Raw genomic sequence first — 25,726 nt, 5'->3', positions numbered from 1 at the left:
GTGTTTTCATCAGTCAGATAGTAAAGGTTGTGTTGTATTCATAGCCAACCATCAAGTCTTAGGAACCAAAAACAACCAAAGTTATTTCTCAACCATGCTGCCTGTCATCAGAGGCTGGATCTTCATCGCCTGCACTCAGTGTGGAGGACCGAGCAGATGGAAGCTAGAACCGGCTCAATCCAACTTCTCACACAACTGTCAGGCAGGAAAAACCCAGTCCCATTGGTAATCTCCTCCTGCCTGGCACAAGAGACAACCTCACTGCTCCTCAAGCTACATTAGCCAGTGTCACAGAGTCACACCTAACTTTAAGGGGCCAAGAAAATATATCCTTTCTGTGGGCCACTGAAGAGCCAAGAATATTTGGTGAATAGCAGTAATGACAACCTTACCCTATATGTTCTATGCCCTTTCCAAAACCTGTTTTTTTATTGCTTTTTGTTAGTCAATTTTTAAAAAATTCCCTTCAGTTATGTGAGTTATCACACCATCTTCTAGTACATTTCTTTAATGAAAAACTAAACAAAACTGAAGTTAGCTAGAGTTAGTTTCTATTGCTTTAAAAAATGTTTAGAGGGCATAGACTTGGCGTGATGACTGCTACTGAGCAGCTGAGGAAAGTGGACTTCAGTTCACATACTGGGCTGGTTTTGACAAAAGGGCACACAACACCTCTTCAAGGATAAGGTTTTACTAGGAGCAGGCATGATATGAGCCAATATTTAGACTCAAATAATTATTGGTAGCCACCACACATTAAGCAGGAGTCCTGTTATTTTTGTATATTTTTTTCTAAGTCAATTGTACTCTTTATACAAACAATCTGTGGTGAGTCTGATCCATAATTATAAATGTAGAAAATGAGGTGTAGGGAGGTAAAATGACCTGTCTGAAAGCCACTTAGCTAGCAAATGACAGCTTTGTTCTAATTTTATCATCTTATCATATGGAGGGAACCAGAATAATGCAATGCATGTTTGAGTAGCATGCACTCATTGGTTTGGCCGGACTGTGAGATATGTGAAGTGTGGGAGTGAACCTTGAATACAAAGGGAAAGAAGTTGGAGTTCATTAGTGAGTCAGTGAGGAGGAGTTTCCTGAGTCGGAGAGGATACTAGTAGCTGCCTAGGATCAGTAGCAATGAGGCATATTGGAGGCCTGGACACCAACTGGAGGAATGTTGTAAAAACTCAGTCTGACTGAGCATGGGTGTTAGCTGTGGAAACAGAAAAAACTTCTCTCTAGTTTCCAGACCCATTGGGGATTGCTGAAGTCTTGAGTTCTCCTTGTGTAGATAGCCCCTACTTTTCATTACAGGTTTCTTAAGAACTTGCTCTGAGAAGAAGCCTGGATCAAGAGAAGAAAAAATAATAGGCACCAGCCTAAGTGAGAAGTCTACAAAGCTCCTCTCCCACAAAACCAATTCTTCCCCATCAGTTGCAGGGCCTAACATTTCATCAATGGGTTCCATTCCTTCAAGAGTCTTTTATTCAAGTGTGACTATTTGGGGACAAGAGGGAACGGGGATCCTGGGAAGTTTCTTCATTAGCAGCCTACAGGCAAGTAACATCAACGCAGGGGGGCAATCTGGGCAGCCAGCATGAAGAACAGGGCACACATGCTCTGCCTAAAGCAGGCTTCTCAGCTCTGGCCGAGGGAACCAAAATTGCTGGATCTGCTATTTCAACAGCAACTTTGTGTCTAGATATTTTGGGGGGAAACTCCCAATTTAAAAACATTCCAACTGTTGAAAATTTCTTCATATGACTGTGCTGGCCACATTCACTCTCAGTTTGCCACCTCTGGGTTACATTCTAATACCATTTTGTCAAAACCTTCCCAAATTTGAAAGCACATCTTCAGCAAAATTAGATTAGAGAACAGGTTCTTTGGATTGCTGAGAGGGTAGGTAGAGAGTGTGGGCACTACTTGTGCAGGGGGACCCTGGGCCACCCACTGGGCATCATGGTGCCTGGACCTTGAAAGGGTGATGGGCCTTGGCAATGGCAATATTTGCTGCAACCAGGGCCTCCTGGCTGACCACCCTAAAGTGGGTTGCAGTGCAAAGAGGGATGGGTAAGCTTGTGCTCCCCTCAGTTCCACTGGGCCCCGTCCCATGCAGTAATGCAGTTGTCTGGTGTTTGAAAAAGCATCCCTAGTTACACAGGATGATTTACAGGACACCAGACTCTGCATTTTAGAGGTCTCCAGTGTACCATAAAAAATACGCTATAAAGGAATAATCTGTATGGGAACTGAAGCTGCAGTGAAGGAAGCTCATGTCCAGCTGAGAGCAGTAGTGAGCTTTTGTTCACTCAGGGAAAAGTCCCTGTTTTTCATCCCATTTGATTAACATTTTTCTTCCTCTTTGGCATTAGGTATCTAGTTAATATTTAGACATTGTATACATTTTCTTTCAACTGTTGTATCTATTATGTGAGCAAACAGAACCAGCAATGCCAACCACACCAGACCTGTCAGACACCTGGCTGTGGCTAGAAGGGTACTTGGGACTCACTGGAGCCAGGCCCTGGCGGGGACTGCGCAGGAGTGCGCAGAGACAGCCCCTGTCGCAGGGAACAGAGTCGCCCAGCTTGTGTCTGTTTATTAGGTGTTTAGAGCTATGATGGTCTCAGTCTATTCCAGTCCAGGGAAATCTGAATTCCTTTAGCGGCAATGTCCCTAAGGGACACAGGTGTAACTGTGGTTAAGCAGGGACAGCCTCATCTTTTGGGGCAGAAAGCAGTCACGTGGTGGCAGGACACAGGCAAAAGCTCTGGAACAGGAAAACCTGGGGGTTTCTGTCAAGCCTTCACCCATTAGGAGGTCCAACATAAGATGCGGAGGCTGGAAAGATGGAAGTTGGGATGGCGAAGCTGTTATGGAGAATACATCGCTCCTGGGCCAAAGGCAGGAGATATCCCGGGCGAGAGAAGCGTGGGTCAGAGACCAGCAGAGTTTGCCTGGAGTCCCAGGGCAAGGGGAAGAAACCAGAGCTCGCCAGCCTCTGGCCCCTAGCTCTCCCATGCGCCGCACCAGCGGGGGGCGGGGCGGGCTCTACATCCCAAAAAGTACTGGGAGAGGATGGAGAACACAGAGGCCCAGGCTCCTGAGAAGAGGAAACCGCGGGGCTGGGCGGGGAACACCTCCAGTGTGTTTAAGTAGAGGCGGCGGCGGAGGAGTGGGGGGACACGGTCTCCGCTTCAAGGGAGCCCCAGTCCTGCGCTCGCCTCCGCTCCCGCGCCCCCTCCACAGGCGCGCGCGAGGCGCACTCCCCCTTCCCTCGGTGGCGCGAAGCGCGCGCCCGGCCCTCCACCTCCCCTAGGCGCAGCTCTGCTCTCCCCGCAGAAAGTTAGCAGCGGGGAAGGAACTCGGGGCCGCCACAGCGCGCAGCGGCGGCAGAGGCTGAAACAGGACTCACGGTCGAGCCGAGAAAAGGAGCCGCTGCAGGCAGAGCAGGTGCAGCCGGCGGGTCCGCGCGCCCCCCTCGGTCCCCTTGCCAGAGGCTGAGGGGGGGTGGTGGGGGCCACCGGGACTCCGCGGGCAGAGCGGGGAGGGGGCCATGCGGCCGGGCTTCCCCCCGGCGCAGCGGGACAGCGGCCAGGGCCGGGGGCGCAGCGGGATCGCCTCATGCAGCCAGGGCGGCTGGGCAGCGGCGGCGGCGGCGGGGGCGGCGGCTGAAACCATGTCCGGGCAGCGCTGGGGGCCGCTGCCGCCGCGAGCGGGGAGCCGCGATGGCCCGGTGGCCCGCACCTCCTCCGCCTCCGCCTCCGCCTCCACCTCTCGCCCCGCCGCCGCCACCCGGCGCGTCGACTAAGGGGCCGCCGGCGCGGAAGCTGCTGTTTATGTGCACCTTGTCCCTGTCCGTCACCTACCTGTGCTACAGCCTCCTGGGCGGCTCGGGATCCCTGCAGTTCCCCCTGGCACTGCAGGAGCCGGTGGGCGCTGCCGCCGAGCCCCCGCCGAGCCCGCCGCCACCCTCTCTGCCGCCTCCCCCCGTGCGCCTCCGCGCCCCCTCGCAGCCTCCCGCGCCGCCGCCGGACAACGCGAGCCTCCGGGAGCCGCCCGAGTCCCGGGAGCAGCCTGCCGCCCCCGGAGCCGACGGCTGGGGGCTGGCGAGCGGCGGCAGCGGCGGCGGCGGCGCCCGGGACGCCTGGCTCCGGCCCCCGCCGGCCCCCAGCGAGATGATCACGGCGCAGAGCGCGTTACTGGAGAAGGAAGCGCAGGAGTCTAGCACCACGGACGAAGAGCTTGCAGGCCGGAGGGCAGCCAACGGGAGCAGCGAGCGGGGTGGCGCCGCCAGCACCCCGGACTACGGGGAGAAAAAGCTGCCACAGGCTCTGATCATCGGTGTCAAGAAAGGGGGGACCCGCGCGCTGCTGGAGGCGATCCGCGTACACCCGGACGTGCGGGCGGTGGGCGTAGAGCCACACTTCTTCGACAGGAACTATGAGAAGGGGCTGGAGTGGTACAGGTAGGACCCTGGGCTCGGCTGGTGGGGAGACTCAGAAGGGAAGTCCAGGCGCCGTCCTGATGGTCCTGCGCTCCGTGAGGGCTTAGCGAACCCTGGCGGGGTCGCGTAGGGCGCGTCGGAGAGGGTAGGGGCCCAGCTAGGAATCATTTTATTTAAAGGAGAGGGCAGAAGGTGGCAGCGGGCTCTGTCTGCTTGGGCTCTTCGTCCAGGTAGCTGCTTTCGGAATCTGCGCAGCTTCACGCCTGGGAGTCCCCAGCCCTCGTGCCCTCGGAGTGTTCCCCAACCCAGGCTCTTGAGGGGCTCTTGAGGGGCTCTGGGCTTCTGTGTTTTGGGCATGCTGAAGAGTGAGGCAGGACAGCTTTGCTAACTAAAGGACTTTGAGATGGCCGGGAATCTCTCAAAATTGCCCTCGAACCCATTGCGTGCCTGGAATCCAACTTTAAGTATTTTCAGGTTGGAGCAAAATGAACAGGGAACAGTTAAAAAGATGGTGCTGGCAAGTTTGGACTTTCTAGTAAAGACTGAGGATGTTCCCCATCTCCAGGACTTTCTATCGTCCTGTGACTGAATGAACACTGGGCTGTCTTTGTGGCTGGAGCATTAATGTCGACGTGACAGTGGTGCCCTGAGAGTGCTCCTGCTCTGCACCCCTGCCCTTTCGCAAGACTGGAGCTTTCTTCTCGTCAGATGTTCCTCTCCCTCTTGCCCCACCCTCTGCCAGCGGTGAGAGAAAGGGAGAGCAGAGGACTAGAAAGTTAGCGTAGGTAAAATGAATTATAACCCATTTTTCTTGCCAGCCATGGCATTTACAGCAACACTGGTGTGGATGCCCAAATGCAAACCTGCTTTGCTTTTTTTTCTTTCCCTCTTTCCTCCTGTTTTATATCCCTTTGGAAAACAGATCTGGCTGGCTGGCCCCATCTCTGTTGCATCTCAGTAATTAATTGCAATTGTCAAACAGAAACACAGGCTTTGCCTGTTAAAGTGATGTTATCATGTTAACAGAGCCAAGAGGTAAAATAAGGATTGTTTCCTAACAAGTTGCTTTCCTGTTGAAGAGAGATGGGCTTCCTAAGTTTGAATTACATCCTGGGAAAGTTTTAGCAGTAATGAATGTGTGCATTGTGACTGCTTTTCACCCTACTTTTAAAAAATATGCCTTGTGCTTTGAAAGCTGGAGACAAGTACACTTAGGCATAAACATTCCAGCACGTTAAAAGGAAACAGCAAATTGTCTGTTAAAGTTGTGTCTCTTTCAATGCACAAAACTAATTGCAATATTTTAGGAGACTTCACACAGCCCCTTCCTATCAAAATATAAAACAGTGAATGCCTAATTTAACTGAAAAATCAGTATTTAGAACATCACAAGCCATGACTTCCAGTTTGCAATTATCATTAAAAAGGTGTTAGGATGATTAGTGCAACCATAGCAAAGTAGAGCAAAAGGGTATGCTGTCTGGGGAGGGTTCAGTTAATTGTTGGTGGTGGGAAGGTCCTGGCTTCTTCTCTGGGGGAAGCTTCGGTCTTATGAGGGTAACTGGCTTTTCCCCCTACTTCTAATTTTAAAGCCATATATCTTGTGAGAAGCAAGAGGGAGGCATAAAGATCAGATGTTTCCAAAATGTGTTTGGGTAGCTTTGCAGCAGCTGTAAGCAGAAGGGGGTGTTTGATTGAGATGACTTAAAATAAAGTTGTTGGTTGATGGAGGGTGTGGTGGAATGCGTGTCCAGAAGCCCCACGTTAGGGTCTGGAGGACGTTCTGACAGAAAGGATGGAAGATGCCTGGTTTTTGGATGTTCCTTTACATTGGGCTGGACTAGAAGATACATAAATTGCCTGGCTGTCAGGACTTGGCTGTGAAAGGTACTTCAGCACTGTGGTGTTTGGGTCTCAGTGTCAGCATTTGGTGGCTACCCTTAGAGATGTTATACTGCAGAGATGTGGATGGAACTTGAGGACCGTGTGGTGTCTCTGTGTCCTCAGCCCCTGCTGCAGGCTCTCACCAGTGGTGGGTCCCTACATGGCTTAGCCATGTGACTGGAAGTGCTGGAGAAGAATCTATCGGACACAGAGGTAATCGTAGCCACCGACGCCTGGTTGTTGAGAAGACTCCCAGAAAGCCCTCCCACCCACAGCGGCCACGTGTGCTGGGACAACTTGGTCATCTCTCCAGCCTTACCAAGGATAGCAGTGCTTTGAGGGTACCTGTGGGATTTACCTTAGCTCTGTTGCAGGCTCCTATTTCTCTGTTCCGTGAAAGAACAGGGCATGACATCCTCACTGTATTGTAGAGAGGAGGAAGCAGTGGCATTGATTCAGACCAGGAACAGACACCCTTGCTTTTGGTTCCCTGGTGTGACTCCATCTTTTCAGTGGCAGCCTCCGGATGGAAATGGTTCCACTTGTTCCCCGAACTCCATGTATCCTGTCTGGAATCTTACTCTTCTGTGTGTCCCATTAAAGACGCACAGGTTAATTCAAGGGTTTGATCCCCCTCCCACTTATTTGTTTTTTGTTTTTTTTTTTTCTCTTTTCACTGTGCTTCCCAATGTCCTACTAATTCTGAGAGTGTTTCTGAGGTTTGTGTTTTCTGCAAGAGGGGGAGAAAGAAGAAATGGGGGCTGCTGTCTGCAGAGCTAGCCTGGGCTTTCCTCGTATCCAGCTAAGCAGCCCTAGCAGCTTTATTCTGCGTCTCTCCATTTGTGTGTAAATCCATGCTTTGCTTTCTCCTGTGCTGTTGATCTGATGTGATTTAAAAACATTTGGGATTAGAACATGTGCATCAGTTTTTCAGGCCAAGATAGTCTCCTGGATTAGGTGTCTGTGTTATAGCTGCAGAGAAGCAAGCCTCTGTTTGTGGACCAACTCAGGCCAACTATTAATAAGGGGTTTGGGGGTATATATTAAAAACCCTCTCCTCCTCTCCCTCTCCCACCACCGCCACAATAAAAGGGCAAAACTACAATGCACTTTTCAATAAAAGCTGCCACAGCTGTCTGGGCAGAGGCCTTAAACCCCTCTAAGGGAGGGGACCTTGTGGCAGGCCTGTCATGGTAGAACTCAGCAAACTGACAGAGGCGGCTGGAGCTGTTGCCTTCCTTGTGGTTTAGACTGTAGAGTGACCATGACCACTTTGCTTTTTGAAAACTACTCAGCCCCAGGGCAATGGAAAGTGATCTTCCATGGTTCCAAGTTGTCTTTACTGCATACAGTTAATACACACGTCCCACTGGCTTGGGGAAGATGACTCAGGAGAGTGTTTCAGTAGTCACCATCATACTCCCCAGAGGAAAGTGGCCAACAGCATTCTTCGTACCTGGGTATCCTGAGAGATGGAAGAAGGACAAGGCACTGGCATTTATTGAATGCCTGTCATTGTGGTGGTTGGCACTTTATAAACATGTGATCACATTTGAGTGTCATGATGAGGCTGTGAGCACAACAGCAACTCTCCTCTTTCACAGGTGGCTTCCAAGGTAAAAAACTTGCTCAAGGTTTCTCAGCTAGTCCATGGTGAGCTGACCAAGTCCGTCCCATTGCAGAGTTTCTTCCCCTGCCCCACACTGCTGCACATAACACACTAGAAAGGTCTTCTTCTTCCTCTATTCTTGCATTCAACAAATATTTATTATTATTTACCATGTGTCTAGTAGTGTTTCAGGTACCCGGGAGAAAGTGGTGAACAAGAGTGATGAGGCACCTGTTCTGGAACTGACGTTTTAGCAGGGGGTGGGGTAGGGGAGACAGCAACCAATAGTCTTTCTTTTTACCTTTCCATGTGGCTGCCAAAACATTTAAAGTTACAGTTACTACTCAGGTTTCATTTCCACTGGGCAGGGCTCCTGTAGAGCAGTGGTTTTAACTGTAAACATTCACAGATCGCCTGGGGATGTTGTTAACATTGCAGATTCTGATTCAGCAGGTTTGGAGAAGGACCTCACATCACGTGTTTCTAACTTCCCATGTGATAATGATACTGCTGGTTCCTGGGCCTCACTTTGAGCAGCAGGGGCTTAGAGAGTGACTGGTGCACACATGTGTTATTGTACTTTAAATCAAATAATTAGGGAGCTCTTCTCTGTGGTGGTGATAGAAATGAAGTGAAGGAGAGAGGTCCTCCCATGTGAAGATCTGGGTGGAGAGGTTTTCAAGTGAGGGAATAGCAAAAGCAAAGGCCCTGAGGTGGAAATAAGCCTTGAGGACCTCCAAAGTGTTCTTTTATTATTTCCAAAGCACAGTATTTGTAGCAGAACCAAACTGCATTCAAAATCTGGCTTTGTCACTTACTAGTTGATGATCTTGGTTGGATAACTGATTTAACATCACTAAGCTTTAGTTCGTTTATCTGATTGTAATTTCTTCCTTGCAGGATTGTTGGGAGGAATAAAGGAAATAATACAAGTGAATATATTTTCTAAACAAATAATGGGTGTGCTACAACAGGAACCCAAATGGGCCCAAACTGGGTTTTCCCATTTCCCAAATCACGTTGGTCTCCTGTGCTTTTCTTTCTGTCGTGCTGCCATAACGCTGGCTGAAATGTTTCTTTATTGGGTATGCTTTGGAGAACATTGGCTTTGCCATCTCTATCTGCTTAACCCTTTAAGCCTGGGGTCACTGAGGGCCCACGGGGATCCTCTAAACGAGTGGAGTGAAGCAGCTGGAAGAAAGTGGGGTGTGTATGTTCTGTCTGAAGGGGTGGCCACCCCTTGTTTCCGGCTTCTCTTGTCCTGCTCAGATGTTGTGTCAGGGTTACCGGCTCTCCCACTTGGTAAGAGGAAGTGGACATTAGGTTTTAATGTGAAATCTGGTTTTAATTGTTGGCAACAGAATTAAGTTTCTTAAAAGTATCGTGTAGGCCAACAGTGTGAGGCAAACAGAACCCATCTCTGGGCTGAATACTGCCAGCTGGCTACCAGTTGGCAACCACTGCTTTAGCCCATTTCAGAAAGTAATAGACATACCTAGCCCCTTTGCAGTTGTCAGAATTGTTGCTTATATGTGCTGTTTTAGTTTAGACCTTTTCCCAGATCTTGCAACAGCATGGGGGGAATGCCTCCCGGATATTTTGCAACAACAAAAGAGGCTGTATATAAACAGGACAATTGAAGCAGAAAAAGACAGTTCATAAATACATTTCCCATTTGTTCCTAATGAACATTTTCTAGAAGGTGTTAAAAATTCTCAGTTGTTCACTTACTGATCAACAGTGCCCATATTTGCTCCATACAGATAAATTGTGCTTATAAGTAATAGATTACGGCCAGAGTTTAAAAAATTGGGTTCTAGGTTTCGCTTTGCTACATACTACTCTGCTGGATGTCAGATTACTTAATTAACCTCTGTCTCTTTCATCTTTGTTTTTTAGGTGACGAGGTGATGTTGTCTCCATAGGGCCTGCCCATGCATTCACTAAAATACTTTGGTTCTAGAACCAATTTCTGTGTTACTCAGAGGAAGAAAATGGTAGAGTAGGAACACCACTGTTGGGAGCATGTTTCTGTATCTTTGATTCAGAATCCACTCATCCTCATTGTGTAACAGTGGACATGTTACTTAATGTCACCAAACCTCAGTATCTTCATCTGCCTGATGGGCTCCATATTACTTCCAAGGGATTATGTGAAGATGAAATGAAATGGCATTCAAAGTGCCCCACAGAGTTTGTGATATAGCAGATTCCCCCTTCCGCTTCTTTCCTCTCTTTTTCTCCCAGTTTCCCTTTTTCCTTTGCTTTTCTTCTTCATTTTCCTTCAATTTCTTCCTTTTACCTCATCAGTCCTGAAGGTCCCAAAGAGAAAGCTGTAATGCATTTTTCATTTGAATAGTCTTTTATTTCAAGATTATGTCTGAATGAGGGATTTCAAACCCTGAAGCAGCTCTTAAGTAGCTCTCCAGAGAATAATCAAAACTGCATTCCAGAATTTGGTCTCGTAACTTGAGCAGAAGGAGGAGAAGCATCTGATTTCACGAGGGGATGGAAGCCGGTGTTCTCCAGGATGGGGAGGAGCTGTGGAAGGGGCGCACTGACATTTCCTCAAGCCGACTGGAGAAGTCACTGCTGTTTGCCTGGGACAGAGTGTGCTTGCCTTTCCTTTTTCTGCAGAGCTGAAGCATTTGAGGATGCAGGACTGTTCCGGAACACCCCCATGAAACCCCCTATCTTGAGTTTTGACTGCTTTTGCTGGTGGTCTCTGCCATCATCGCATTAATTTATTTTTATTTTCACTTTTAAATCAAGTCAGGAGAGAGGCCTCGAGACTTTAGGGGAATGGATGATTGCTAGGGCTCTATGTCAGAAAGTTTTAAACATTTTGGTTTTACATAATGGACGGTGATGGTGTCTCTGGAACTGACTGAACCATCAACCTGTTACAGTAATCTCTTGATTCCACTGATTTCTGTGGTTTAGCAAGGACCTCTGTAACTGTCTTGGGAATTTTCATCTGAAATTATAATTCACTGATGGAACCTTTCAGCCCGTCTTGCCATTAATTAAAAGCAGGCAGTTGATTTTTTTAAACACTAGTTAGGGTTGCTTTCATTTAACTTCTTTCGACTTTTGCTTGGGGATATAAAAGCATATTATAAACAGAAAAGGTAATTTATTGGTTTGTGCACTTAGGAAGTCTAGGGGGTAATCGGCTTCAGAAAAAAAGCTAAATCTAGGAGCTAAGTGATGTCACTAGGTCCCTCTCTCTGTCCCTTCTTTGTCGTGCTGGTGTCTACCTTGCTTCATCCTCAAATAAGTTGTCTCACCACATTTTAGGCAAGCTGGTAAGCAGAGACCCTAGGCAAACATATATTTTATGTTTATTGATTATTTTGGAAATAATTTTCCTTAAGAGCTTCTGTAAGAAATTCCTGCAGATGCCTTTGGTGCCAGTTGGGCTGTATGCCCATTCCTAAAGCAGTCATATAGCACTTAAGTCAGTCCTGGCACTGCAACCCCTGCCCTCCTTGGTTGGGGGTGGTGGTAGGAGTAGGGAAGCAGAGTTAGTCCCATTGGTTCCATAAGGAATAGAGTCCCCATAGAAATTGAGGTGGGAGTCAGTTAAACCTCATTTTCATTAAACATATACTGAGCCATTCTGGGACAGGCACAAGATCTCTGAGGATTTTAACCCAGGAAGAGGAACAGTGGGTTAATTTGGGAGAATCAGCGCCTTTATTTTAATCATGTACTTATTCATTCATTGAACATGTATTGATTGTTAACTATGTGCTGGGTCAGACATGAATCAGTCATGTCCAGTTACCTGAAAGAGCTCATGGGGCAAAGAAATGGACGAGTAACTGATTATAAAGTCAGAAAAGTCTTGACAAAGTGAGGTTTACTCCAGGAATGGAGGGATGGTTTAATCTGAGAAAAATCTAATAATTTGATTTATTCTTAATATGGGCGAATGGGAAAAATTTTAGGATTTGTTTAATGGATGATAAAAAGACATCTGATCAAATTAAACATCTATTCCTGATTTTTAGTATCAGCCTCCTGATGAAATAGGGTCATTCCCACACCCAGCATCATGTTTAGTGGTATAATACTAGAAACACTCCCACACTCCAGAGCAAGACCAAATGCCCATGGTTGTCACTGCTATTTACTACTGCTCAGGAATTAATAAATAATATAGTTAGATGTGGAAAAGAATAAGAAAGTGGGAGGTAGAGTTATCACCATTTGCCAGTAAGTTAATCTCTCTTTGGAAAACCTAAATAACCAATGACCTCTATTAGGAACAATAAGAGGATTTATTAAGGTGACTGGCAAGGAAATTGTGCAAAATCTATAGTTTTCCTATATGCCTACACCAGCAGTTTTGAAAATATGTAATGAGAGAAAATACTCTATTTATAGAATTTCCAAAGAGACAAAATAACTAGGAATACATTTAGCAAAATTTGCAAGGGATTTATAAGAACAAAATTTCAATACTTTACTGAGGGACATTAACATAGAAGAGTAAATGGAGAAAGAACTCTTTTTCTAGGATAGCATTTCCTTCTTTCCATCTTTCTGTCCTCTCCTTCTCTCTAGCCTTTTTTACTGGAGTTCTTTGTCGCTAGATTGAGATCCATCTGGTGTGCTTGAGAATGGTCTGAAAATATTGTTTATGTGAGGATGGCCAAAGTGCTGGGCTTCATTTATATGATTCCTTTATTTTCCATACTTTGTCTGACTGAGGAAAGGATGGTAAGGCAACTGTTACTATTTAGATTCAAAAACAGTGTTATAAATCCTTGGCGGGGTGGTTATATCCTGAACTTAGGGGTAGTAAGACTGTGCCCAGTCAGGTATGGATTAACAGTTGAGTTGGTAAAAGTTAGTAAATTTAGATGCACTTCTGTAGTTACAAAGCAAAATACAAAACAGGGACAAGTAATGGTTATTTTTATTGCACCACGAAGATGAAGATTTAGATCTGAAAGAATAACAGTATCAGCATGGCAACAGTATTGGCCTGGCAACAGTAGTAGTGGTGACAACAATAGCAATTGGTGTCACAGCAGTGGTGGTAACAGTAGCTGTGGTAGTAACATTGGTGGTGGTAAGAGTAGCTGGGGTAACAGTAGCAGCAGTAGTCAGAGTGGGGGCAGCAGTAGTGGTGGTAAACACAAATTGCATATGCATGTGCCAGTCTCTGTTCCAAGCAGTGAATTCATTCAGTCTTTACAAGAACCTGGTGAGACAGGTACTGTTTTGCCCACGTGTTACTGGTGAGTGAACTGAGGCGCACAGGGCAGTCAAGATGTGGAGTTGGGATTCAAACTACAAGTGTTTGGCACCAAACATACAGCATGTCCTTTTACTTGTCACAGGGGTCTTTCACACCATGGAGATGTCTTCTGGGCTTATGGGAATTAATGTCAGTCATTAAGCAGCTTTACTCTCCAGGGGCTTTGGGTCCCTGTGTGCAGACTGATTGGCATGCCCACAGCACAGGCTTATTAGGGGTAGGAGGGCCTTGTCCCAACACAGAAGTATCTTCCTTTCTGTTCTGGGTCCAAGTTCATCCCCACATTAGGGCCTTTTAATTCTCTGTTGTCCCCTCCCACAATACTCTGTCCCCTGATTCCTAAGCTGAAGGTGTCTCCTTATCTAACCTTCAGATGACTGTTCACATTTCAGCTCCTCAGACAGATATGTCCCAGCTTCCTAATTTAAGACCTTTCTCCACATCTGAGCTTTTTCTGATGCTTTGTTTTCTTCACAGTGTGTACTGCTCTCCACCATCATCCTGATTACATCTCTCTCTCTCTCTCACTAGAAGGTAAACTACACAGGACCAGGGGTCTTTTCCATTTTCTTTGTTGCCAATGTGCATAACAGTATTTGGCACACAATAGACACTCAATAATGGTAGTTTATTAATCACTAATCATGAAACAATGAATAAAAGACAGACCTTCTATGTGCTAAGGTGTCTTCCAGAAATTTCTGAAAAGAAGTAACACATCTTTTGGTAACTCTGGCTGACAACTGTTCTAAGTTTTATCTCATACTATTTCTGCAAGATTATTTTGGGTCTAAGATAAACCCACTCAAACAAGCTGTATGGGTTAGACATTCTCCCTAAAAGGTCCCTATAATGCATAGCATTGTCTCATTTATTCTGCACAGCAATCTGATAAAGTTGACTGACACCTTGTTATCCCATTTTAACCAGTAAAGAGAATGAGATCTCAGAACGGCAAGTGACAGCAGTCCTGGGGTCACATAGTAGGCTGTTGGGAGCCAGGTGTTTTTTCACTGTAACATGTGACTTTTGGTTTCTGGCCTTTGTTGCTGTCACTGCCAAAGTTTTAGGAGAACTTGGATTATTCCTGGTAGACTTATGCTCCAAGATCAGTTGGGATTTTGTTTCTTTAAATACATTATTAAAACTGCATAATCATCATTTTATAGTCAAACCATTACACTGAGGCCCTATGCTTGACTTGTTACTTCCCTGTGCCTCCAGGTTAAGCCTTCTGTGAGGGGTTGGAGGTGTGGGGAGCCGAGGAAACATTTGAGTCAAACTGCCAGAGAGCCTCTGTCATAGGACTCTTTGGCTATTTGGAGCTTTGTGGTATTTTGAGAGATAAAGCTAAACTGGGAATCAGAAATTAAGGATCTGAGTTCTGGGTCTACTTTGCTTTGTGTACATAGGTGCGTATGTAGCCTCTGAGCCCTTGTTTTCTCATCTTTACAATGGGAAAACAGCTGCTGATAACTCTGCAGCGATTTTGCAAGGATAGGGTAATAGTGATGTGCTGGGATCTGCTTTGCCTGCCTGTGTCAGTTGTTACTAATCCATGCACGTTTCCATGAATCCCCCCCGGTAATTGCTTTTCTGGAATGTTGCACTCCAGGGAGTACCTGAAATACAGGACAAGCACTCTTATCATAAAGTTAGATTAAGAAGTTTAATTTACAGAAACATTATAGGCCATGGATATCAAACCTTGTGAGGGCAGACTGCATAAACATGCCCAGGATTCCTGGAGCACCTCTGTCGCTTTGACTCCTCTGCTTGACTCAGTTGCAGGCCACATTTGCTTTTTAGGATCACTCGGCAGTTGAGGAGCTTTTGAGTGACCAGAAGAGTCTCTCATTTTGTTCTCTTTTGACCTGTCATGCCTTTTCCCAGCCACACCTTGCCCGTGTTTCCCAGGTTGGCATATTTACGTCCCACCTCTGGCTGCCTGACTCGCCTACTTTCTAAACAATGGACAACAGCATAATGCCCCCAGCCCCACCCAGATAACCTGTCCTAATCTCCAGAACCTGTGAGTGTGCTCGATTATGTGGCAAAGGGGGATTGAGGTTCAGTTGCAGATGGAATTATGATGGCTAACAGCGAACCTTGAGATGAGAGATTGTCCTGGATTATCTGGATGGGCCAGTGTAATCACAGGGTCCTTTTAGGTGGAAGAGGGAGGCAGGAGAGCTAGAACCTGAGGTATGGCAGCATGACAGGGGCTCAACCTGCTGTCACCGGCTTTGAAGATAGAGGAAGGGGCCGTGAGCCAAGAATTCAGATAGCTTCTAGAAGCTAGAAAAGGAAAAGGAATTATTCTTCCTTAGAGCCTCTAGAAGGAAGGCAGCCCTGCTGACACTGATGTTGGCTTGTAGAGACCCTTCTAGACTTCTGACCCCCAGGGCTGTGAAGCCAGTCAGCTGGTGGCCATTTGTGACAGTAACAACACACTCTCCTCAGACATTTCTAGCAGTCATCCTCTTGGTTTTTTTCTTCTCTTTGCCTTTTCTCTGTTTCTGGAAAATTGCACCTCTGGGACTTGTAAGGTCTCTTGCCAAACAGCAACATAGTTGTAAATGTCCACTATTTGCAGATGGCAGCACACTACTTAGAGTAAAAACCAAACTTCTGCCACCAAGAGACCCAGCTTAGAGCAACTTCAATAAGATAGATGGTTTCTCTCCTATGTAATGAAGTCCATGTTTAACATTCGTAGTGCTGCATGGTGGCCAAATGCTCAGAGGGACCCAAGCTGAAAACAGAACGTTCAGGTGCACAGGCATGTGTGTTGGAATAGCAGTCCCGTGTGAACACTCAGCCAGTCTAGACTGGAGGCGAGGCGGGTAGGTGGGGAAAGAGTGGGGAGAGTGGACCTCCAGAAGATCCTTCAGAGACTCAAGTTCTAGTCTTTCCATCTTGTTTGCTGTACCATCTTCCAGGGAACTTGTTAGAAATGCAGAAAATCAGACCCTATCCCCAATTTTCTGAAGCAAACTTGACATTTTAAGAAGATCTTTAGGTATTTCTTATGCACAAAGGTTGAGAAACTCAGCCTTAGAGCAAACTTATTCAACTTCAGCACCATTGACATTCTGGGCCAGGATGGGTTTTGTTGTGGGGGGCTGCCCTGGGCATCATAGGGCCTCTCTGGTCTCTCTGCCCTGAGGATGCCAGCAATTTGGTCCTCATCCCCAATATTACAGCCAAAAACGTCTCCAGACATTGCCACATGTCCCCTAGGGCAACGTCCCCTCTGAGAACCTCTGCCTGCCTTACAGGGGTTTCCCCTTTGCATGATGTACATCCCAGCAGCAGGACTACAATAAGGGCAGGAGTCCAGGAATAAATGTATACAAGCAAGACAGAAGTGCCACTCAACTTCTACTTTGATTTTGTCAGGGAGATTTTGTGGTGTGGCATGTCCAGCTGCAGTAGAGTCTGGGGAACATTCTGGGTGTCTCTGTGCCAAGAAGGAAGGGTAGAAGGAGTTGGGGGACAGTCAGCTGTCTACTAAAGTAGTAATGCAAGAATGTGGTCATACTGTATCTCCTTTTATTCCCCTCTCTCAAGAAGTAAATCAGTTGGAGAGTGAACTGAATTGAGAAGGATATGTATGTATGTGTGGATATATATATATTAGAAATATATATATTGTGTATATATATTAGAAATATATATATTTTATATATATATAAATATATATAAAATATATATATATATATTATATATATAATAGAATGTGGAACATAGAACTAGTTTAGAAGATCACAGGATATTTTAGAGCACATAAAATGTACCTAGTTCACTAATGGTGTATTTTGATATCAAGAGTTTGCATCTTCTAAACTTCAGTCATGAATGTTACTCTTGCAAGTTTTTTTTTCTTTTACCATATATATGTGCTTGCCTATGCAAGGGAGGGCTCAAAAACCTGAAATTACCTTCTAGAGGGCAGGCTCCTTGTAGTACAGGCTTCCCCCACTAGGTGAGGGTTCTAGGAACCCATCTGTATCAGTGTACCCACTCATGTTATGAGGAACTGTGTTTGGCTTCACTGAATTTATCTTTGGAGACTCTTTCAGCGCATTTACCTATTTTATGATAGGTGATTTATGAACGCACCTGCCCACACCTCACTGAGTGTTCAGCAGTTTTTGACCAAAAATGTCATGACCCCCACGCCTTATTCTCCTTATTCACCTAATCTCTCCCTGATCAATGTTGTTTTTTGTTTCCCTGGATGAAAGAAGTCCTTAAAGGGAAACATTTTGTCTGTGTGGAAGAAGTGAAACAACAAAAAAATCAGAACCACTAAAAGGCATCAAAATCGATGAGTTCAAAAACCGGTTTGAACCTGTAAGTGGAACCTAATCAACAAAACAAATAAGCAAGCAGAATATAACCAGAGACATTGAAATAAAGAACAAGCTGACAGTAACCAGAGGGGGGGGAGGGATAATGGGGGAAAATAGGGGAAGGTCCACCAAGGAGCATGTGTAAAGGACACATGGACAAAGCCAAAGGGGGGTAGGTTCAAGGGTGGGAGGCAGGGATGGGTGGGGCAGGGGACTGTGATGGGGTGAAAATGGAGATAACTGTACTTAAACAACAATTTCAAAAAAGAAATAAAACTGCTTTGAGCAGTGGAAAAAATGTCTCTATAGGTATATTGCATCAAATGGAGAGTTCTTTGAAGGTGACTGAAGTTTAAACATGTAAGAATAAGTACATAATTTTTTATAAATAAATTCTGCTTTTGGGTCCCCCTCATATTGTTTTTACATGAAAAATCATAATTTTATTCAATGATTTTAAAGACTTTATCATTGCTCTAAATGTGGTTATGAGATGGAGATATACATACATATATACATATCTATATATGTATCATATACATATATGATACACATATCTCTGTATGTGTGTGTATGTGATCTGTATCTCTGTGTCTCTATGTCTCCATGGCTCAGTCTCTCTCTGTATCTATCTGTCTGGCACCACCTGCCGTGCCACCCTCACACTTGTCCAGGCTGCTCCAGGAGACTTCTATTCTTATTCATGCTGACACTCTTTGCCTTCTGTAATCATCTCTTCACACAGTCACTAGAGTAAGTGATCCCTTTAAAGCAACCCACATTGATCTCCTACTTTAAATTTTCCAATGGCTTCTTGTCAACCTATAAACAAATTTTTGTTCTGACCATGGTCTGCAGGGCCCTATGGAGTCTGATGCCTGCCCACCTCTCCAAACACATTTATTTTCTGCCTTCTCTTTGCTCCTCTGCTTGAGCCACACTAGCCTCTTCTTTGTACCTGAGAAGCCAAATATGGCCATGCCTCAGGGCCTTTGCACTTGTTGCTCCCTCCACTTGCAATGCTTTTTGCTTAGGTAATTGCATGACTTGCATCCTCCTTTCAGTTCAAGCGTCTGTTTAGCCATGTCGTCCTCAGTATGGACTTTTCTTGTACCACCTGGACTGACCTTGTCCATTTCAAATGGCAAGAGCTCCATTCACTGGAAATTGCTGTAGGTTGCTATTAACATTTGCCCACATTCCATAGTTACTTCAACTTCACCCAAATTAAGAACTAGGTGTCTTAATTTCCTGGTTATTAATTCTCCCATTGTGGTGGGGAGATCTTGTTTTGATTTCATGCCACCAAATGACCTTGATGTCACTGGGGGTCACTTTAAACATATTGATGGAATGCTCAACTATCCCTGTTATTTAAGCACACTGCCACTAGGTGGTGGTTAGGTGAAACAGGCTGAGTCCAAGGCAGGGTGTTTTCCGAGATGCACAATGTGACTGGCTCCTGGCTCCTTGTAGCCCCGGGGTAACCCTGCATATTTGTCCCTGTACCACAGGAGGCTTTATAAAGGATTTGCTTTCATATATAATAGACATCATGATGGATGTTTAAAGCATGTTTAAAACAAACTCTTTTTTTAAAAAAAATATTTTATTTATTTATTTAGGAAGAGGGGAAGAGAGGAGATAGAGAAGGAGAGAAGCATCAATGTGTGGTTGTCTCTCATATGCCCCCTACTGGGGACCTGGTCCACAGCTCAGGCATGTGCCCTGACTGGGAATCAAACTGGTGACCCTTTGGTTCGCAGGCCAGAACTCAACCCACTGAGCCATACCAGCTACGGTGGGATTGTGTTTCTTATCAATCTCTTTATCTCTCATCCACCAAGAAGAAGAAATTTTCTGAAATCATAATATATTAGAGCACCTTTAAAGAAAGATTTTCCTGTTGGTTGGATTTAGCTGTGAAACTCTATTGGCTACAATTCTTCTGGTTAAAACACACAAATTAAAGGTAAAATTTGAACCAAGCATAATCCAGAAAGGAATTGAATGGCTTATGTATCTGAGAAGTTCTGGATGATGGGGGCAGCCTAATTAGGCCTTAAATAATGTCACCAGATTTCTTATTTTTGGAGCCTGCTGCCTCTCAGGCAGTTGGTTACTTTCTTAAAACCTATGCCCTGTTGTCGTCAGTGGTTGCCAATCCACTTCTCTTGCCCCAAATGCAGTAGGAAAAGTGCGCCATCTTTGTCCCAGATGTCTTAGTTGAAGTGTTATCAGAGCGCAATGTTTCTTTGGGGTCCCATGCACACCCATCAGCCAGTCCTCATTGCCAGAGCAGGTGTGAGCTTGAGGCACCCTCCCTGGAGCAGAGGTGGAGTTAGTTCTCCTGGGGCACAGAGGATGCAATGCGGGCATTTTCCCAAAGCAGACGCAGGGTATGGCTATCAAAGCCAGGAAGCTGGGAAGTGGGTGCTGCTGCCAAAACAACAGATGCCTGTTTCGAGTCTCGTCTGTTCAGATGTAATCTTTCACCAAAGCACAGCCGAAAGAAACACACATCGAGAATGCCACTGGCTCGTGTGGCTGTGGGAGATCTGGGTGCTGTTCTGTGTCTTTCCAACAAGGTGGGCACAGCAGCTCAAACTGCCCCCCTGCCTCACTGCACAGAAAGGAAGGGAAGGAGGAGGGAAAGGAAAGATAGAGAGAGGGGGGGAACACAAGAAAGGACACTTGTTTAGTTTCTGCACCTAAGATGTGTTAAATACTGAAGAAAACATTCTAAAAAACCTGCCTTCAAAAATCGTCATTTATTTATTTTAACTGTTTTCTATTTCCATCACTTCCTGAGCAACCCCTGGAAACTGCCTGTGAACATTTAAAGGGATTGCATATTTTACTAGAGAATTCTTCAGCTGGTGAGTGAAAGGTTTTATCCCATTAAGTCTTTCTTTTCCACGCACTTCAAGGAGAGAGGGAAGAATGCGCTGGCATTTCACTCTTAGCATAACAACCTGGCAGCCTGGAATTTCGAGAACAGCCAGATTCTGTGTCATTTTACTCCATTAAGGGAAGGCCTGCAAAAGAGACTTACATGTGACTTAATTTTTATGCTTTTGGAAGGCTTTTTATGGAAATAAATCCACATTTCTGGAATTGTTTTGGTCATATTTAGTGCCTTGATGTAAACATAAGTACCTTGTGTTTTGTCTGGGGGATTCTCATTGGTGCATGATGGTGTTTTCTTTGTGTGTGTGTGTGTGTGTGCGCGCGTGCGCACGCGTGCAAATTGTATGTTGAAGTTTCTGTGTGAAGGTCCCTCAGCAGGCAGAATTTGGGCTTGTAAAGCTCCAGTGTCGCTTGTTAGGTCCCCCCCATTTTCTGTGTGGTTTTTGGCCTTCTTGAGGCTCCAGCTCTAGCCATCCCTGACACTTGTCCTCCTTTGCTCTGGGGTCCTTCCCTGTTCCCTGTGCATGGGGAATCCACTTCCTCATTCCCCCTGAAAAGAAAACCCCAGACCTTTTCCTCTTTTAGGCTTTGCCTGCTAGAGGAGAAAGATGGAGGAATCAGGAGTTGTACCAAAAATACTTCTTGTTGTTCATCCTGTGTTCATTAGGTCCATATATATAAATGCTTCCTTTGAGCTCTCTTCCAGATTTCTTGTGACTTTTTTAAGATTCATAAGACTTCCTCAAAAGTCTTATTTCAGAAAAAGTGCAAAATTTAATAACCAATAGATTATGCAAGAAGTTAACTTCCATGATTTCTGCTTTCCAGTAGTTGCACTTTTGCATATTATGAATTTTTGGTAAGAGTAGCTAACTCCCTTTGCTTATATGACTAAAAGGAAACCCCAGTGTGTCCTGTTCCTCCTCTCTCACTTAATCCTCACAGCAGCCCCTGCTGAGTTAGGGCACTGTATTTTTGTGAAAACTGAGGCATAAGGAGTTGCAGAATGGTACCAAAAGATCATTGCAGAATGGTACCAAAGGTCATTACCAATGCCATTTGGATTCAAACAGGGCACTTAGGGTGCATTGTTTTGGCCATAGTCTTATGCTACTTCTCAGTGAGCAAACATGCTGGGATCATGTTCCATCCAATTTCCAGAGTCCAGCTGTCTCTTGTGCTGTCTGCAGACACAGCTGTGATTGTCTGGGAACCACTTCTGCAGCCAAATTTCACTTCTGCATCTTAGAAAATAGCTCTACTACAGAATTTTGAGGCTGCTTAGAAAATAAACCTGCATATTTAATGCTATGAAAGCTGTTGATAATGTCCACCTACCAGAGTTGGGTGCAGAGGTCTCAGCACTCGGGCTGACTTCAGAGTCCTATTGATTTTCGAGCCCTGCTGTGCACTGGTAGCTTCAGAGACCCAGTGACTCAGCTGCACTTTCTCCAAGTGGGGCAGCGGAGGTCTGAGAGTTGCTCTGGGGTGTATATTTTTCAAAAAATAAAGGGAGAGAAACCCCCTCCAGTGTAGGCTATTTCAAGGCAGTGTGAGGGACAGAAAGCAACTCCTGTGACCCGCTGCCTTGGCTGTGGGCCATCTCTGCATAGAGGGCTGGTGGCAGAGACGGTGTTTTTCTCTGTCATGGCTGCTCTCCTGTTCCTCATGAGGAATCCCCCTTCCTCCTGATGTTGACAACTGCCTTTGGAAAAGTGTTTTCATGAACAGAACTTTGGTTAAAACTTTGGTAATAACGTACAGCACTCCCTTGTTACAAAGCTCTGACACAGACACTCCTGGTCTTTCTAAAGTAGGTGCATGGTACCTGACATGGAGGAGCAGAGCTTCTGAAACCTAGCTCCTCCACAAGCCTGGCTGTGCCTGTCCCCTGCTCTGCCCACACACCCGTCCTGATGGTGGGCTGTGCCCCATCTCCTCCATCCCCCAACTCTCCGGTGCGGGGCATCGCGGCACATCGACTGATGCTTGTTGTTTGTTCCAAGAACTTCGACGTGCACTCTCTTCCCAAACAGTCCTCATAACAACCCCATGTGAGAGACTCTTCCCTTTTTAAACATAGTCCAATTTGTTTTTCTTTTATTGTTGCAAAAAACACAAAATATAAAATTTGCCATCCTAACCAGTGTTAAGTATACCATTAGTTCACTAGTGTTAAGTACATTCACACTGTTGGGAAACAGATTTCATCTTCTAAATCTGACTCTATATCTATTACACTTTATTTTCCTTAAAATAAATCAGAAATGTATTTCTATAGCACCAAGAGAGAGACTGAATGTCCTTGCTTCCCTTTTATACACGAGGAAACTGAGGCAGGGAAAGTCAGATGACTTGCCCAAGGTCACCCGGATCCTGTGAAGAATTGGTGTGAAGCCCAGAACCTTGCTGTCAGATTCTGTACTTTGGCACAGAGTTGTATTCCACTCTCTGACCCACCCAGCCCTTGGAATGCAGTAGGATTCCATTTAAATTATTATCATTTAAGTCATACATATTCAGTAAAGACACTTAGAAAATACTGAAAGCATTAAAAATTCTGTCACCCAAGGGTGGCTGTTACTGATAATTTAGTGTTGCCTGTTCCATAATTTTTTCAATAACCACAAAGTGTGTATTTGTATAGTTTTTTGAAAAATATGGATTTAAAAGATAATTTGCTTTTTATCATCTAAAAGTGTATCATGAACATCTTCCTATGCCTAAAATATACTTTTGTAACATAAGTTCAATATTTTTATGAGTGTAAAAAGTGATATAGACCATGGGCTACCCCAGAGGTTAGGACATAACTACAAATGTATTGCAGAAATAAACTGCAGATAAATACTTAGACAAGAGATACCACATACAACAATCACAATAGTAATAAGAAAAATGATAAAGAGCATCAGAAGGCATTGTGGATATATCTTAATAATGGTGGGATGGCAGTGTCCTTTCAAATTAAGATTTAAAACAAATGATAACTGAGGATCCATAAGGGAAAGATTGATGGGTTTACGCGTAGAAAATGTAAAGTTCACGTATGAGAGGGTACTCATCAACAAAGTGTATTAGCCATCTTAGGGTGCCGGAGCAGAGCACCACACCTGAAGGCCCCAATGACAGACATTTATTCTCAGAACTCTGGAGGCTCAAAGTCCCAGATCAAGGTGTGGACAGGGTTGGCTTCCTCTCAGGCCTCTCTTTGACTTGCAGACAGCCGTCCTCTCCTCCCTGCGTCCGCACATGGTCGCTCTCTGTGTGTCTGTGTCCTAATTTCATTTTCTTTTAAGGATCCCTGTCATATTGGATTAGGACCCACCTTGGTGACCTCATTTTACCTGAGTTCCTTCTTCAAAGATGCTGTCTCCAAATCTATCGTGTTCTGAGGCACAGCAGTTTGGGGGGCACAAACCTCAGGCTGAAATGCAGAGTGAAAGCCAAGTGAGGAGCCTGGAGGACACACTGGCATATATGGGTCTAGGAGCCCAAATTGCCTCTTCCCTGGGAGCTGCTTGGATGCCTGTGCCACCTCTCCTGTCCTTGTTCTTCCTAAGCTGCTCAGACTTAGGGTCATCCCCACCCCCAGTTTTATGTAACTCTGCTCTAATCCATTCAGAGATGCAATTAAAGTTTAATTCCTAGAGACCAATCTTGGAAAAAAAACTTTATAGTAAAAGTCACATGAGCTAGTATTAGAAGAAAAAGACAGTGACAAAAAATAAAATTAGCCCTGGCTGGTGTAGCTCAGTGGATTGAGTGCGGGCTGGGAACCAAAGTATCCCAGGTTCGATTCCCAGCCAGGGTACATGACTGGGTTGCAGGCCATAACCCCCAGCAACCGTACATTGATGTTTCTCTCTCTCTCTCTCTCTTTCTCCCTCCCTTCCCTCTCTAAAAATAAATAAATAAAATCTTTTACAAAATTAAATTAAAATTAAAATCTCTCTAAAGCTTACATCCTGTCTCCTGTACTGCCCACCTCATTCCCTGAAGGGAGCCACTGCTGACAGTCGGCTGTTTCCTTCCCTTTGAGCTGCTAGCACAGTGCAATGAGATGTGGTCATTGATATAGTCTGATGACACAGATGAGGTGTTATCGACACTACTAACACTGCTGCACTATTGTAGTTAGTTCACATCCCATGCTGTTTCAACATCAAGCCGGCTAAGTGCTGGGTTTAATCTTTCCAGGATGCTACGAGGCGGGCCTCCTACTAGCCCATGTTTTAGCTGAGCAAACTGCAGCTCAGAGAGATCCGGGAGCTTGCTCACAGTCACAAAGCTGGGAAATACTCCCGCCAGAGCTGCTGACTTCCGAGCTGCTGTGGTGCCTTGTCATTAGCTCATGAACACTTTCCACAACACTGCATATAGATCAAGTCCCTTAATTGTAACCTTGACATTGTGTTTCCTTGTTGGGCTGTATCATGACAGAATGACCATTCCTGTCTTGAAGACGCTCTGTAGTTTCTGCCCTTTACACTTACAAACAAGGTGTGGTGGGTGTCCTCGTGCTCTGGGGGCATATGTCTAAAGGAAGGGGACAGAGCGTTCATTTTCTAAAGTTAGAGATGCTTCTATATATTTGATAACTCATCAGAAAGCAATCTTATTTCTGAGTTCTTGGGATAAACCTGCACATGGCCTCCAAGTAATGAAACAGATTTAGTAAAAGTGAGTCCCTTTTCTGCCCTGGCTCTTGATAAAAGCTTTTAATTGGAAGGATGGATTCCATGTACAATTACCACAGGGTGAAGGAAAATAGGCAGTGTGGTTATCATTCTTGGATGCTCTTGTTTAGAGTTTAGTTTCTATTATCAAAATAATCCTCAATGCTTCCTTCTCTTCTGCATGGAAGAAGGGAAAAGTAAATACTTTATTTCTCTTTGAACTGTTGTTTTCTGTAAGACTTGAGAATTCACAATGAAGCCAAAGATTCCTTTTTTTATCCTCCCCTGAAGATATGTATATTGATTTTAGAGAGAGAGGAAGGGAGAGTGAGAGACAGAGAGAAACATTGATTGGTTCCCTCCCATACGTGCCCTGGCTAGGAATTGAACCTGCAACCCTTTGGTGTAAGGGACAACACTCCAACCAACTGAACCACACTGCCAGGGTGCCAAAACTTCCTTTTTTAACTTTCCCAAGCAAATTTTTTTCAAACTATAAGAGAAACCTTATTTAGAAAGTCACAGAGGTAGAAGAAGTGAGTGGTAGAAGAAAGTGGCCCA

The 25,726-nt window shown here is 45.2% G+C and overlaps 1 protein-coding gene and 1 long non-coding RNA gene across 2 annotated transcripts in view; both read left to right on the top strand.

Annotated features, from left to right (window-relative positions):
• Positions 1-3,589: 3,589 nt before the first annotated feature.
• Positions 3,590-25,726, top strand: part of HS3ST4 (heparan sulfate-glucosamine 3-sulfotransferase 4) — a 402,169-nt gene continuing 380,032 nt past the window's right edge. Inside the window, exon 1 of the mRNA XM_028527102.2 lies at positions 3,590-4,474. Coding sequence (XP_028382903.1) covers positions 3,735-4,474 — 740 coding nt within the window. The 5' untranslated portion in view covers positions 3,590-3,734. The remainder of the gene's footprint in view (positions 4,475-25,726) is intronic.
• On the top strand, positions 10,707-25,494 carry LOC118499622. Its single transcript, XR_004902125.1, has 3 exons — positions 10,707-10,717; positions 20,293-20,296; positions 25,431-25,494. It is a non-coding gene; the product is annotated as an uncharacterized LOC118499622 (long non-coding RNA).

Source organism: Phyllostomus discolor, chromosome 3, assembly GCF_004126475.2.
Source record: "Phyllostomus discolor isolate MPI-MPIP mPhyDis1 chromosome 3, mPhyDis1.pri.v3, whole genome shotgun sequence".
Taxonomy (NCBI): domain Eukaryota; kingdom Metazoa; phylum Chordata; class Mammalia; order Chiroptera; family Phyllostomidae; genus Phyllostomus; species Phyllostomus discolor.
Note: the sequence above shows the minus strand (reverse complement) of the source record. Positions and strands in the feature narration are given on the sequence as shown.